The sequence below is a fragment of the Hippopotamus amphibius genome, chromosome 3, assembly GCF_030028045.1.
Source record: "Hippopotamus amphibius kiboko isolate mHipAmp2 chromosome 3, mHipAmp2.hap2, whole genome shotgun sequence".
Lineage (NCBI taxonomy): Eukaryota > Metazoa > Chordata > Mammalia > Artiodactyla > Hippopotamidae > Hippopotamus > Hippopotamus amphibius.
The window spans coordinates 88,951,359-88,965,753 of NC_080188.1; the positions used below are offsets into that span (position 1 = coordinate 88,951,359).

The following is a 14,395-nucleotide window of genomic DNA, read 5'->3' on the forward strand; positions in this document are numbered from 1 at the left end:
GTTGTGATACTCGCTTTATCATGGTGTCTAGGTCTCCCCTGTGTGCCTGTATATCTAACACTGCACCCAAAAACTGCTCAACGTTGAGTTTCCTCGTTGGTAACACCAACTCATCCACATGCTGCTGTACCTTCTGTTTTTATCATATTTAATTCATACGACAGCACATGCACACACCCAGATCTTTGTGATATTCTGTGGGTAAACATTTGGTCAACAAACCCTGAGGGTTTCTGTGGCTAATTCCTCCAGGACTTTAGCCTCTACTTTAAAGTTAGCTACTGCACCAAGTTGTGTTTTTTCTTACAGGAGTTTATGAATTCGTACCTTTGGAACAAGGTGATGGATTTCGGCTACAAATAAATGCTCAGAACTGTGTGCACTGTAAAACATGTGATATTAAGGATCCAAGTCAGAATATTAACTGGGTGGTACCTGAAGGCGGCGGCGGTCCTGCGTACAACGGAATGTAAACTGCACCTGGCTTTACGTGCCAGTGTCTCTAGAACGGACTGTAAGCTAACTTCAAATGTTTGGAAGTTCACAGCTGTCGAAATACCTTAAATGTATCACTGATCAGAATGTTCATAAAATAATTATCAGTGAAATAATTTTATACTAAACCTGAAATTGTGCCATAAAAAATTATGAATATATCTTAAATAAAACTAGAAGTGATGTAGCATTTACTCTCCAATTCTTCCAAGATTCAGTACCAACAGCAAAATACACTACTGGCCTTTAATGTACATTTGACTTGTCAAGTTCAACTCTTCAGGTAAAGTGTATCTTCTAGACCAGAGGTTGGCTTCTAGCCCACCACTCTTCTTATGAACAGTGTTACCGGACACAGCAATGCCTCCTGGTTTACATATTGTGGATGGCTGCTTTTGAGCTCCAAGTGCAGAACTGAGTAGCTGTGACAGACTAGAATGTCTATTCGACCCTTTAGAGAAGTCTGCTCACCCTGAACACATATCACAGAGAGATGCATCAATGAATTGAGAAAAACAGTACATATACTTAAGTTTTCATCTGTTTATTCAAACAAGATGTGTCTTTAGGTGTTTAAAACATGCTGGACACCATTATCCTTTGTGAATAATGCAGAGAGCCATTTAAAACAAAATCAGCTTCACCGTATTTTGTAGCACTGGTCTATTAAGAGTGAATCCCTACCCGTATTCCTAGACTGTAAACAATGAGAACTGAAGTATCAGAAGGAACACATTCTGGATCATACGTAATAGACAAAACCCCCAAATTGTCTTACTTGCTTCACACAGGCAGTGCATACTTAAGCAAAACTCAATTCCTTATGAAGCAAACATTTTTGCATAAGCTGCCTTCTCTTTATCTTTCTGTGCCTTTATCTTTTGCTTGACTTTCAGCAATTCTGCCTAGATAGCTGCAAAATAAATATGTAGTATGAGTTCTCAAAACATCCAAAAAATTAGGTTGACCAACAAACTGATGCTTTAGTATGATAAAAAATCAAACTCTTCTTCTCCTAAAGAGTTAACTGAACCCTACTAATGAGTATTTTACTCAGAGAAAATGAGGACACAAACATAAAAACCACAGAGCATAATTTTAAAAGACTGTCCACCAAGAGAACTGAATGACACACAAATGTACCTTCTCCCTTCCATTAGAGGGGACACTGAAGTGCCTCCGCTGTTTCATTTTAGCAATAAGAAACCAAAGATCTATTTCAATATCTAGACCTAGAATCACTATGTGTAGGGGGTTTATTTGAAAAACAGGCTTATTTGTGTCACAGCTTTCCAAAACCTTCCTAGAATATGTTCAGTAGCTAGAATACTTAGGTTATGACCACATTCAGCTTAAGGAATAGTCCCAAACATTAAATTCGCCATAAATACTGTCTTCTGATGCTGCTCTTTCATGTAGAATTACAGGACAGTAGAGCAAACAGTCTTCAGATACGCAAAATGAGTATTCTGGGAATTGACTAGATATAAGCTGAAGGCAGGGACCCTGACTTGTTCCCTGCAGCGTGACTGGATCCTGGGCCCCACAACAGGCGTTCTCTAGTATCTGCTGAACAAACCAATCTCTAAGTGGCAACAAGTACAGTGGTTCGTGAGGATAAATTCTTAAATTTTAGGACAAAATGAATTTTCACTACAAAAACTGCCAACTTACCTTTATCTTCTGGTGCTATCTCCTGAGCTTTTTTAAGATCAGCCTTTAATTGGAAAAAAACATTTAAAGAAATATTAGGTTATGATTTGTAAGAGCGTTTTTTTTTAAACATTAAAATTTAGAACTTTACCAACGCTTGATCATATTCTTTTAATCCTTGCCATCCTTGGGCTCTACGGTGCAGTGCTTTGGTATTTGCTGGGTCTATTTCAAGGGCCTACAAAAAATTAAATTTAATATTTTTACCTAAATATTGAGTACTACCTATACATGCTAGATTTCAATTTACTGCCTGTCAGCTCCAAATCAACTCTTCACTGCTCTAGGACAAAAGTGCCAGACCCTGAGAGCCTCCACTGCCCGCTGACATGCTGCTTTGTCAGCAGAGGGCGCTAAGTGGCTGTGGGAGAGGAACCGGTTTCCATTCCAGGCTCTTGCAGCCGGCTCCCCACAGACAGGCGCCTTCCCCAAGCACCACACCTCCCGGGCACCCAGTGAGGCACAACCACCCTCTTCTGGGTCTCAGCCCAGGGCCTCCATCCCAGCCCAGAGAGATGGGCCCAGCTGCTCCTGTATCATACATATCCACACATATATAAATGTTCTCTTTACTAGCCAACCCCTCATTATTCCAATTCCCCCTTATATTTATTTTATAGTAAACTTCCTCTGTTGAAATTACTGTGTGGTGTCTATCTCCTGCTTGGGCCTTAGCTGATAAGAGAAAAACATTCTGAATAAAAATTTGTATACACTCATTTAGTTGACATCTAAGGTTTTTTCAGGAGCACGAGTAACTTTTAATTGGTTTCTCTTCCAAAACAAACACTTTAAAAATAATATATTTACTTACTTAACATCTTTTAAAGGTCAATACTCAGATTTTATTGAAAAAGGTATATTATCTGCCTCACAAAGGTCAAAAAGCAACCCAGATTGAAGAACCATCTTCTCTTCTGTTGCATGCTCCCTTCCAAATATACCTATGCTACTAAATTAGGGTCTCATTTTATTTCTACTTGCTCCGGCACAGCTGATCTATGTACTTAGATTAATGTGCAATATACATAAATTACTAGAGGTGGTCTTCCTAAAATATGTGCTTTAGTTTTGAAAACTTCTCAAACTGTGCAAGAAGGAGACAGTCATAACCACTCTATTTAAGGGAGGAAATTTCCAGCTTTATCAGCATTCCTGAATGGGACCATGAAGGAAGGTGACCTTCCTGTGTGTCCCAACAGCACCCACTCTCCCTATACAAGTCCTGATGACCCTAAATTGAAACTGACTCCCTCTCCCACCAAATAAGTTCCTTGAAGGCAGGGTCTACCTGTCAATTAAAACAGCTAAGTGTCTATTAGCTGCTTAAACTGTGCCCAGTGCTGTGCTAAATGCTTTACATACGTTACACACAGTCTTTGTAACAATCCCAGGAGGAAAGTAGTATTTCCATTTAACGTATAAAGAAACTACAGACTCTAAAATTAGGAACTTCTTCAAGATCACAAAGTAAGTACAACAGTCTAATAAAAAACCATGTCTGGATTTCCCAGGTGGCACAGCGGTTAAGAATCCACCTGCCAATTCAGGGGACAGGGGTTCAATCCCTGGGCCAGGAAGATCCCACATGCCAAGGAGCAACTAAGCCTGTTGAGCCACAACTACTGAGTCCACGTGCTACAACTACTGAAGCCCACACACCTAGAGCCTGTGCTCAGCAAAAAAGAGATGCCACGGCACTGAGAAGCCCACACACTACAACAAAGGGTAGCCCCCACTCACCACAACTAGAGAAAGCCCGTGCACAGTAATGAAGACCAAAAAAAAAAAAAAAAAAACCACAAAAAAAAACAAAAACAAACAAAAAAAATCATGACTGCTGACTGGCCTCACAAGCCACATTCTCAATCATTCCTTGTTTTGTCTTCCAATGCCCAGCACATAAGTTAAATGAATAAATGAGCTGAGGAAGAAAATATCTTCATAAAAATAAAGTGATACAGTATTATAAGCTAAATGAATGGTTTGAGAGGAAAAACTGAGGTCCAAAATATTTAGAGATAAAATGACCTGAATTATGTTTCACTAAATCTCATTAGGTCCTACACAATAAGATTATAGTGGTGTCACATAAAACTGCTTTTGTTCAAAGTAATAAGTCATAATCCAACTCTTTCAAAAAGGTAACGTCAAGAGACTTACCTCCAAACAACTGTCGACTGCTCCCTGCCAATCACACATCTTCAGTTTGCAAGCGCCGATATTCAGCACACAGCTCAAAGCGACAGGCTGCAGCTTTGCCCCACCTGCATTCTCCGTAGCAGCCTTCGAGCCTTCGACATACCTGGAGAACCCATCGGTATAAGCACCAAGCAATCCCCATTAAGACTTAACTCTGCTCTTCCACTTGGTCAAAACGTGTTACATCAGTTCTGATACAAAAGTTCATCACATGCTATATTAATATTCTTAATGGCCACAAATCTTTTTAATACATGTTTTCCTTTAGAAGATTTTCTTTTCTGACTTGTCTTTTACCGCAGTTCCTAGCTGTTTACTGAAAAGGGCCTGGCCCCAGAATTTGGTTTCTAGAGTCTATCCCCCACTGAAAAGAATCAGGGCTCCTTGGAGAAACTCAGATCTGGATACAAGGTAAGGTACAAGATGAGCCTGGACCATCTAGTGGCAGAAAGCAAAAGCTCACAGACTAACAGGAACAGTCAAAGGGATACAGGAGAGGGGCTCCCACTGGACAATCTGGAAGCCTTCGAGCATCAATCAGAAAGAATGATGGTAATAGTTTATACGTTGAATTCGGAAAAAAAAAAACCCACAGGTCTACAGTAATACTAAAAGGGGGGTGGGGGGCACGGAGGTCTTTCAAACAGAAGAATGACAGCTAGTAATCGCAGAATGACTGATAAAATCAGAAAATCACAGTTCTGCAAGCATCAATGTAATAACTAATTCAGGCAAAGATCTTCAATGATGCTGAAACCAGTGGATAAAAGACTAGGAATGAGATATTCACACAATCTCACAGTTATCATCTCACAGAGGACTTACTGATTGTTAGCAAAGGAGAAAAGTACTTTTATAACAGAGACATGTGGCTAATGCCATTTTAACTGTGCCAAAAATCAAAACAGGACAAACTGGCATGTGCCTTCAGGATGTGGTATCATAGGAAACACACACATCACCTAGTGAAGTCCTCCTGCTAAAATATTTAACCTCAAACTAATCTTGAGGAAGCAATAAACACACACAGATGGTATTCCATAAGACAGCTGGCTTAGTCGCCACAAAATGCCAATGACTGAAAACACATGTGGCGATTACAGATTAGAGGAGTCTTAGAGACATAAAAACAAATGATACAATGGACACTGGAGTAAAACAAACAAACAAATAAATATCCAAACAACTGGGGACATCTGAATATGGATTATACAATGATACTTGGGAGATGTTTTTATAGTAGTAAAGCTAAGTAGAACAGTGTCCTCATTTCTCAGGAAACACTTGCTAAAATATCGAGCGGGAAGTGTCATGGTATCTGCAACTTCCTTTCAAAATGATTCTGCAAACACGTGTGGCAGAATTTTAAAACTGATGAACGCAGGTAAAGGTACATGAGTATTCATGTACTTACTATTCTCAACTTCTCTGTATTTTGAAATTTTTCAAAATAAGAATCTGGAGGGAACCAAAGAAATGCAACTATTTCAATACACCTAGTTCCTCTGCAAGTAATATGCCAAAAATACAAAAACAAACAAACAAAAAACCCCAAACTTGAATTTCAGTTTATAATTCAATTTACAAGTTCTTAAAGCAATTTGTTAAAAATATTTTATTACCTTAAAACTTTTGTGTATTTTTTAATGGCCATCTCCCAGTTCTGGAATTTGAAAAAAGTATTTCCAATGTTTTTTAAGTGTTCCTTTACTAATAAAATTTTATCTACCTGTATAAAAGAAAGAATACAAATATGTTGGGTTTGAGAATGTAACGCGGTTTAGTGTGAAGTTCTATCATTAAGACAGGTTGATACAAAAAGCTCAAAATTTTCGCACTAGATATTTTAGCAGTTTAAGTACTTCCAGTTAAACCAATGTGAAACTACTCACGTCCTTTAAATCTATGCCTGCATCCTCAGGGAAGTCTGGATGACTGTCACCAGATCCATCTTTTGGGAATATTCCCCAATCATCCCCTTCCTTCAGCTCTCTGCATTCTGCAATAACACACAACTGTAAAAATAATCCTAAACTGTAGAAGCACACTACCATATTCATGATGACTTTTAAAAAGGTCTGGGTTTAAAAGCTCTGCAGCTGCAAGTCATGTACAACACTGTCCAAGCAGCTTCTAAAATGACAGGCAGGCAATGGGAGGTGCATCTGCTCTGACTGCACTATCACCCTTTACACACACTCCAAGGAGCACAGCCATGTCCCTCCTCTACAAACGCACTTACTGCCAGCCAGCAGCTCAGCATACGCAGAGTAAGTGGACAGTTTCATCACTCCCTACAGAATTCTCGTAGATGGGGCATGCGCTTTTGACTAACTACTGTTTCCTTCACACACGGAGTGACAGCCCACCTCCTGCAGGTCTGAGTCTTCAATTCCCACTCACGACCCTGCCAATTAGGATGGGTCCGTGGTGGCCATGCGGATTCACAGACATTTAGAACACAAGGATCTTTGGAGTGCCATAACACAGTCTAAACCCTTCAGTGATTTATACAGGATGAGGAAACAGGCCAAGAAAAGTTAAAGAACAAGAACAAGGCTAAACCACAAGGTTTTTTTTTTCTTTTGGCCGCACCACGCAGCTTGCGGAATCTTAGTTCCCTGACCAGGGACCAAACCCGGGCCCTCAGCAGTGGAAACGCTGAGTCCTAACCACTGGACTGTATACGTTGACTCCGTTTTACAGGTATAGGAGACCTCAGTTACCACAGTAACCGAGACTGACACTGAAATAATAAAAACCTCCTTTTAAACTGCCCTCATCCTTCCCATTGTAGAAAACAGTTTCAAAGAAAAACTGGCAGGTCCAGGCTTCTGTAACAAGAGTCGTCCTAATGCTTTTCAGCTCATAATCATCCGGGCCTTTTACTTACATTTCTTAAAGACAGCAGCTAAGAAAATGAATGTATCACCCTGTCACCTGTTACTCACTTTGGCAGGTTTTTCCCCTTTCACCTCCACACTTTCCAGAATCCTTGCCACACCCATTCCTTTCATCACTTGGCCAAACACCACGTGCTTCCCATCCAAGTGAGGCGCCGGAGCCGCGGTGATGAGGAACTGAGAGCCGTCTGTGTTGCTGGCCGCATTCGCCACGCTCAGCAGCCCCTCCCGGTCGTGCTGCAGGGACGAGCCATTAAACAAAACCAAGGTTAGAGTTAACAATCTAAATTACTCTACTGAACATTCACATAGGATTAGGATGGACTAGAATACTGTTTAGACCACACTGTAATTTTACTTCATACCAACTGCAACCTTTAATTCACAAAACATGGGGTACTTAACCACTTTTTAAACTTTAAGAAAAGCTTATGAAACCAAATAAGATAACAGAAACGACAGTAGGGGCAGGGGTGGTACTGATACTTCTAAATTGAGAAAATGCCTATACTTCATCATTAAGATGACGCTGCTGCATTATGGAAACCTAGTAATTCTGCTTTGCCCTTTCTTAGGATGGGGGCACTTTTTTCTGAAAAGCGCTCAAGAGTGTTCCCACTCTCAGGCCTACGTTATGACTCTTCTTTTACACGTCAATAACTGGGAACAGCGAGGGACATTCAATGTGGACAGGACATTCCTTTCCTACTCTCCAAGGAAGCCAAATACTACAGCTTTCATCCAGGTGAGACACTTCTTGAGAGAATGCCCAAAAGGAATGGCTTGTGTACATCCCCAAACCCAAGTTCTACCTTGGCCCAACCTGCAAAAAGGTTCTGTGAGCCCCAGTCTTCCACCTCCCACCTAATCCTCATGCTTTCTAAATTCACTACTGAGGGGCCACACATGTAATGCTCACGTTAGTCCTCCCGCCTGAAGTGCCTTTACTCCCAACCCTAAATCTAACCCCATTTTCAAGGCCACCAAGTATGTAGAAGGCAAGAACCATGCATCCTCGCAATGGGCCTCCTTTCTTTTGATCAAAGTGTTCATCACATAATCTTAAGTTTTCATTCCTCTGGTAGCTTCCATTTCTCCCTTCCAAAAGTTTGGTGCTCTTCCCACAATATTAATATTATTAACTTCACTTCCTCAGCCTCCTCATACCTTCACCATCCTCACTCACATCCCGGCCTCAAACCCACATCTGTATTCTAGTTCCTTCTAACCAAATCTCAGCTATCTCGCAAGGTCCAGTTTGCCCAGCTTAACTACCCATCCCCCTCAATGTCTTCCCTAGTGATCCAGACCATATAAATCATACCTTTCTCCTACAGTACACTCAGAACATCTTAACTTAGCATTTACTAGCATATTCTTATATTATTCTCCAGCCGTCCTATGTGTTTTAATCTTGTCTTTCTGGCAAGGTATTAAGTTTCTTATCACGAAGGCCTTTCACTTTTAAAAACTCGTTGGTGCCAGTGGCTGTACAGCTGCAGGCAATAAACTGTTTAAAAGACTGATGACATTTTATTCTCAAATTACCCTAATTACCTTACTCACATTCCTCACTTCCAAAAAATGTCCCTTTACTTTTGTACTTACATGTCCATTCTTATAACCTGAATGATGCAACATATCCCGATGGGGACATCTTGGGACAACGAAGGTAAGAAGGCACAGGCACCACTAATGTCGTTTAGGAGCCTGGACATTAACCAGATCTGCTAGTTTGCAAATGCCCTGACACTCCGGACATTAGCGATGGTTTTGTTGCTCTTCAAATTTAAGCATAACAATGCATAAGTTACCATCCCTGATGAAAACATTTTTCCTGGAAACACTTTTGCCATAATGGTAGCCACCCTTAAAAACGCACTGGCTTTACTGAAATATATAAACCTGGATTACACTGAAATAGCTGTTGTATTTTTGCCAACAAAATTATTACTAGATGAAATGTTTTTGTATTAAAGTTGTATATTTACAAATATGATACCTATCACAAGTAAATGAGATCTAAGCACATCTGAGGCATTTATCCTAATTCAACAAGGACCCCAGACAGATAACAACCTTTATTATCAGCAACTAACAAGCATTTTTGTCTACTTTACCTTATAATGGAAAATTTCATCTTCAAATTTTTCACCATAAATACTTTCTCCACCTGTCCCATTCTGATTTGAGAAGTCTCTACCCTGAATCATAAATTTCCTAATAACTACAAAAAAAGAAAATTGCCTTTAGAAATTACAGTATGGTTGACTTCAGCAATGCTAACTAATGGATATGTAATAATAAAGACAACTCTCCTGTCTTTCCCCACCCATGCCCACAACTCCAAACTCTCAAAAGGCTTTTCACAATCTGAATCCCAACTGCTTTTACTGCCTGATGCCCCACTAACACTTAAAGAATTAGTTCATGGCACCTCCCATATAAAACTGTCAGACCCCAAAATTAGACTTCCTAATTTTTCTCCCACAGTATCTTGATTCTACCTTCCTTTCATAATATGTACATAATAATCTCTCTCTTTCAGCAAACAATTAAGTATAGCAACTCAGTTTCTCCTCCTTGGTAACCGTGTGCATGGTTAGGTACATAATGGTTACTCAAAAATGCTACTGAATAAACCAGTTATTCCCAAGAAATTTGTTACACTGTAATGGAAGTGCCTCAGCAAATATTATCACTTACACTGCCACACGTTCAGAGATTTCCCAGGACTCACAGAACAGAACTTGGTATCTGTTTGTATTACACTAATGTAGTAAGTAAGGAGACACAGCTGCATGATAAAGAAGAGAAGATACGGGCAGAACCTGGAGGAACTCATATGTTTCCTCATGCTCCCTCCCTTCCATGCAAGGTCACAGGGCACATTCTTCCCCCAGCAAAGAAAATGCAGCAACACATGTACAATGTTTCTGCCCAGGAAAGTCCTTTAGAGACTCAGTACCCAAGGTTTCCACTGGGGCTGATCATGCAAGCACTCTCTGCCTAAGCAGGAACCAAAATTCCAGACTCCCAAAAGGAAAGCAGTGCTCAACATAAATCAGATTGTTTGCACAAATGGTGTAGGCACAGTTAACTACCTTTATGATTCAGAGAATGGTTCAAGTGCCACATTCCCTGACTCCAGTCAATGGCTACCCTTGCAAGCAGACTTTTCTAAGGACAGCAGCCTCAGGCCTGCTCTGTTAACTCTTTTCCATAGACACTTTATTAGCATAAAAAGGCACTCCTCGATTTACTGCACTTTGCAGACACCATGGGTGTTTTTTTTTTTTACAATTTGAAAGGTTTGTGGCAATCCTGCATCGAGCAAGTCTATCAGTGCCATTTTTTTCAAAAGCATTTGCCCACTTCATGTCTCTGTGTCACATTTTGGTAATTCTTGCAATATTTCAAACTTTTTCATTATTGTTATCGTTTTCCGTGATGTTACTACTATAATTGTTTTTGCATTTTTTAGCAATAAAGTACTTTTAGACTAAGGTACATACATTTTTTTCAGGCATAATGCTATTATACACTATTAGACTACAGTATAAACTTTTACATGCACTGGGAAACCAAAAATTTGTGTGACTTGCTCTATTGCAATATTCACTTTATTGCAGTAGTCTGGAACTGTACCTACAATATCTCCATGGTACACTTATATTTTGGTATTTTATTAAACATGAAAGCAAATCAACAGTTTAAGTGTTTTAAAATCACTGTTAATTTTTTTCTTAATCAAGTTTTACAAAAATTTAAGTACTCATATAATTATAGTTTAACTTATTTGTTTATTCGTTAAACAAATATTTATTGAGGGCCTACTCAGTAACTATAATGAGTAAATACTTATTGAGCTCAGTAACTACACTAGATGCTGAAGACAAAATGCTGAGGAGATACAGTTTCTGAACTGATGGAGCCTACAGTCTATTGGGGGAACAAAGGTATGACTACACAGTGTCAAAAGTCACCTTTTAATCACACATCACACCAGGCGTCCATGACACGGAATCTTTAAGTCAGCTGCAGTCTTCCCAAGCAATCCTGCCCAAGGAGTAGGCATAACTTTGTCCCCAGGCAGTCAAGCTACCCAAGCTCTATTTGTTTATCATGACCACACCCAGTGAAGCTAGGGTAGTCCATTTTTCTATAAATAAACCTTAGTATACTCTCATAATTAATTCCACCTTTCCTAGCCCAACCTTTATGAAACTGAGCTGTCGTCTCAGATGTCAAAACATCCTTTTGGAAACTAACAGTAATTTTTTTTTTTTTCATACAGTTTGGGGGATTTTTTTAAATTGAGGTAAAATTTACATAGCATAAAATTAACCACTTTAAAGTGTACAATTCAGTGACATTTAGTATATTCACAGTATTGGTAATTATCACCTCTGTCTGGTTTCAAGTTCTTTTTATCACCCCAAGAGGAAACCCTGTACAAATTAAAAGCAGTCACTCCACACCCCCCTACTCCTAACCCCTGGAAACCACCAATCTGCTTTCCGTCTCTATGAATTTATTTACTCTGGATATTTCATATAAATGAAATTATACAATAAGTGATCTTTTGTGTCTTGCTTCTTTCACTTAGCATAATATTGTCAAGGTGTGCCCACATGGTACCATGTATCAGGCCTTCATTACTCTTTATGGCTAAATAATAATCCATTATAAGTAATTTGTAACTCTTAACCCTCTACTTAGTGTTTTCTGCCCTAACTCCTAAAGAACAGTATTTAATTACCTATAAGAAGAATCAGATTCAGAAGATGCATACATAGTTCAATGGAAAGGGCATCCTTTGAAATGGAGAGGTTTCCCAGTGGTGGGTCCAATGCCTTTTTCTCCTGTACACAATGCACAAAAATTTTCTGCAGTTTTGGGTACAATATCTGCAAATAATTCCAAAACAATGCGACCAACTGAAAGAAAAAATGAAATTGTGTCAGTATGCAAAACAATTAAATAAGCGATCATAAAAGGAGAGTTGGTAAAATTACAGTGACTGAAATACCAAGTTCTCTTTTGTCATTTTTCTAATATTCAAATTTAGTCTACCTAACGTTAAGTATCACGTAGCTAGATGAATCTGAAACAGTTATTTTACTACATCTTACAAAGGATCATAAGCACAGTAGCTAGAAGATTAGCACCATACAAGGACACCATGAACTACCAATGGTTTTCATTTGATTAACTGCTCTGACTTGTGCTCATAACTTCCAATCACCAAATAACCAACAGCAAAAAAATGAAACATCCTCTGAGTTGTCAGTCTGGCCATGTTTTAGGTATAGCTGCAGTCACTGTGCTCTGTGGAATCTGCCTGGTGCTGCCTCTGAAGCGAAAGCTGAAAAAGTTCATATTCTACACAATTCCTAAGGCAGGTAAAAAATAAGCCTAGCACTAAATTTCAAAACAAAATGAATGTATTGAGACAGATAAGAGTGTGTGTGTGTGTGCAAGAGGGCACACTGTCAATGAAAAAAATATCACCTGCCATATCAGTAAACAAAGATGCTGCAGCCATTAAGCCATAACATTACAGCCACCGAGACAGTGAACCCTGAGAGCACTCAGGATGAAGACAAAGGGGCTGCCCCCTGCCCAGCCCAGCCAGCAGTCAGCCACTGCAGCCACCCCTAAGGTGCACCGAGGAGACCTGGAATGAGAAAACACAGGACACTGGCCCCAGGTAGCTGAGGTACACATCAAAGGCATGACAGCAGTGAGCACCTTCCCGTACTAGAAAAGGGCTAAGTTCATTAACCTGAGATGTCTGGTTTTCTCTATTAACAGTAATCTTTTGATATTCCAACTACCTGGGTTTTGTTGGTTTGTGTTTTCATTTTTGCAAAAACCCCTATGTATCCTGGCTCCTCCCTTACCTCTTCAGAACAGTCCCTCAGAGCCAACTGAGAGGTTGCACCCGACACTTGTGTCCTCAGTTTTGTCCACCAAATAAAATGAAATCCTGAACTTTTAACTTGTGCATTTTTTTCCAGTCAACAGTGTGTATCTATTACCATCCACCCGGTCCCAAAATACGGATGTGTCCTTTTTTCATACATTCAAACACACTGCCTGGCCAACAACTGTAACGTGTTGCAGAACAAGAGAAATTCAGCTACAAAGCAATGTGCTAATTCACAAGAGCTCAGGCCCTTCCAAGCTGCTACCAGTAGCCTAGGCAACCACACCGCCACACTGATCTCATTTTCCCCAATGCCGAAACAGAAAACATCCACCCATCTGAATGGATCTCTAAGTTAAGAATCAGTAATAAGGGGGAAAAAAAAGAAAAAGAAACAACACGCAAAAACCGCTTTGATAGACAACATAGTAATTGCTGATATGTCACGTGGCAAGACACATGCGGTGACGGGAGGCCACTAAACGCACAACCAGGGTTTTCTGAATGCTCCCCTGCAAACATAAAATCATCTCACTTTACGCCAGCTCCACGGTGCTAGGTGGCGGGGAGGGGCGGCCAAGTCAAGAATGACAACCCAAAGGCCGCCACCATCCCCCGGACAAAAATTTCCAGAAACTTAAGCACGCCCCACGGCACCGGCACAAGGTCGCGGTCCCGCCCCAGCCCGGAGGCCTGGACCGGGCCAGGGCCCAGTGCGGGCCGCCGGCCCCGCCCCGGAGGGGCCCCTGCCGAGCCGCGCCCCAGGCTCGGGGACCCCCGACCCCAGACGCCCCGCCTCCTCACACCTCTCCCCTCCGATGTCCACGTCAGAGAAGACTCGGGGGTTACAGGGGTTGGAGGGCTTAGCCTGGGGGGACGGGTGCGACATTGTGTCCCCCAGACGCGTCTATAAGCGCCTCCGAGCTCCGCGTTGCCGTCGCGTATCTCGAACCCCAAAGTCGCCCCGTCCGCAAAGAACCCCGGCGCTGGAGAGCCGCTTCCGGCTGGCGTCCAGAAGCCGCGGTCCGACTTCCGGCACCGCCTCCCGACTTCCGGCGCTGCGGCCCTGGGCAGTGTCTGCACGCGGGGCAGCCTTTACGGCCTGACGTTACTTTCTCTGTCCCCGGTTCTACCTTTTTTTGTCCCTGGA

At 41.0% G+C, this 14,395-nt stretch overlaps 2 protein-coding genes across 3 annotated transcripts in view; one reads left to right on the top strand and one right to left on the bottom strand.

Moving 5' to 3' along the window:
- The window catches only part of ETFDH (electron transfer flavoprotein dehydrogenase), a 38,687-nt gene extending 38,017 nt beyond the window's left edge, over window positions 1–670 (top strand). For both annotated transcript variants that reach the window (XM_057726467.1, XM_057726468.1), the window contains exon 13: window positions 310–670. In XM_057726467.1, the coding sequence (XP_057582450.1) occupies window positions 310–473 (164 nt within the window). In that variant the 3' untranslated portion in view covers window positions 474–670. The remainder of the gene's footprint in view (window positions 1–309) is intronic.
- Window positions 671–678: 8 nt separating this feature from the next.
- On the bottom strand, window positions 679–14,395 carry PPID (peptidylprolyl isomerase D). The gene is made up of 10 exons (XM_057726469.1): window positions 14,379–14,395; window positions 12,076–12,253; window positions 9,434–9,540; window positions 7,362–7,550; window positions 6,303–6,425; window positions 6,033–6,139; window positions 4,372–4,513; window positions 2,300–2,386; window positions 2,170–2,212; window positions 679–1,408 (listed from the first exon to the last, which is right to left on the bottom strand). The coding sequence occupies exons 2-10, from the start codon at window positions 12,104–12,106 to the stop codon at window positions 1,401–1,403; spliced, it is 837 nt and encodes a 278-aa protein (XP_057582452.1). The 5' UTR covers window positions 12,107–12,253; window positions 14,379–14,395; the 3' UTR covers window positions 679–1,400.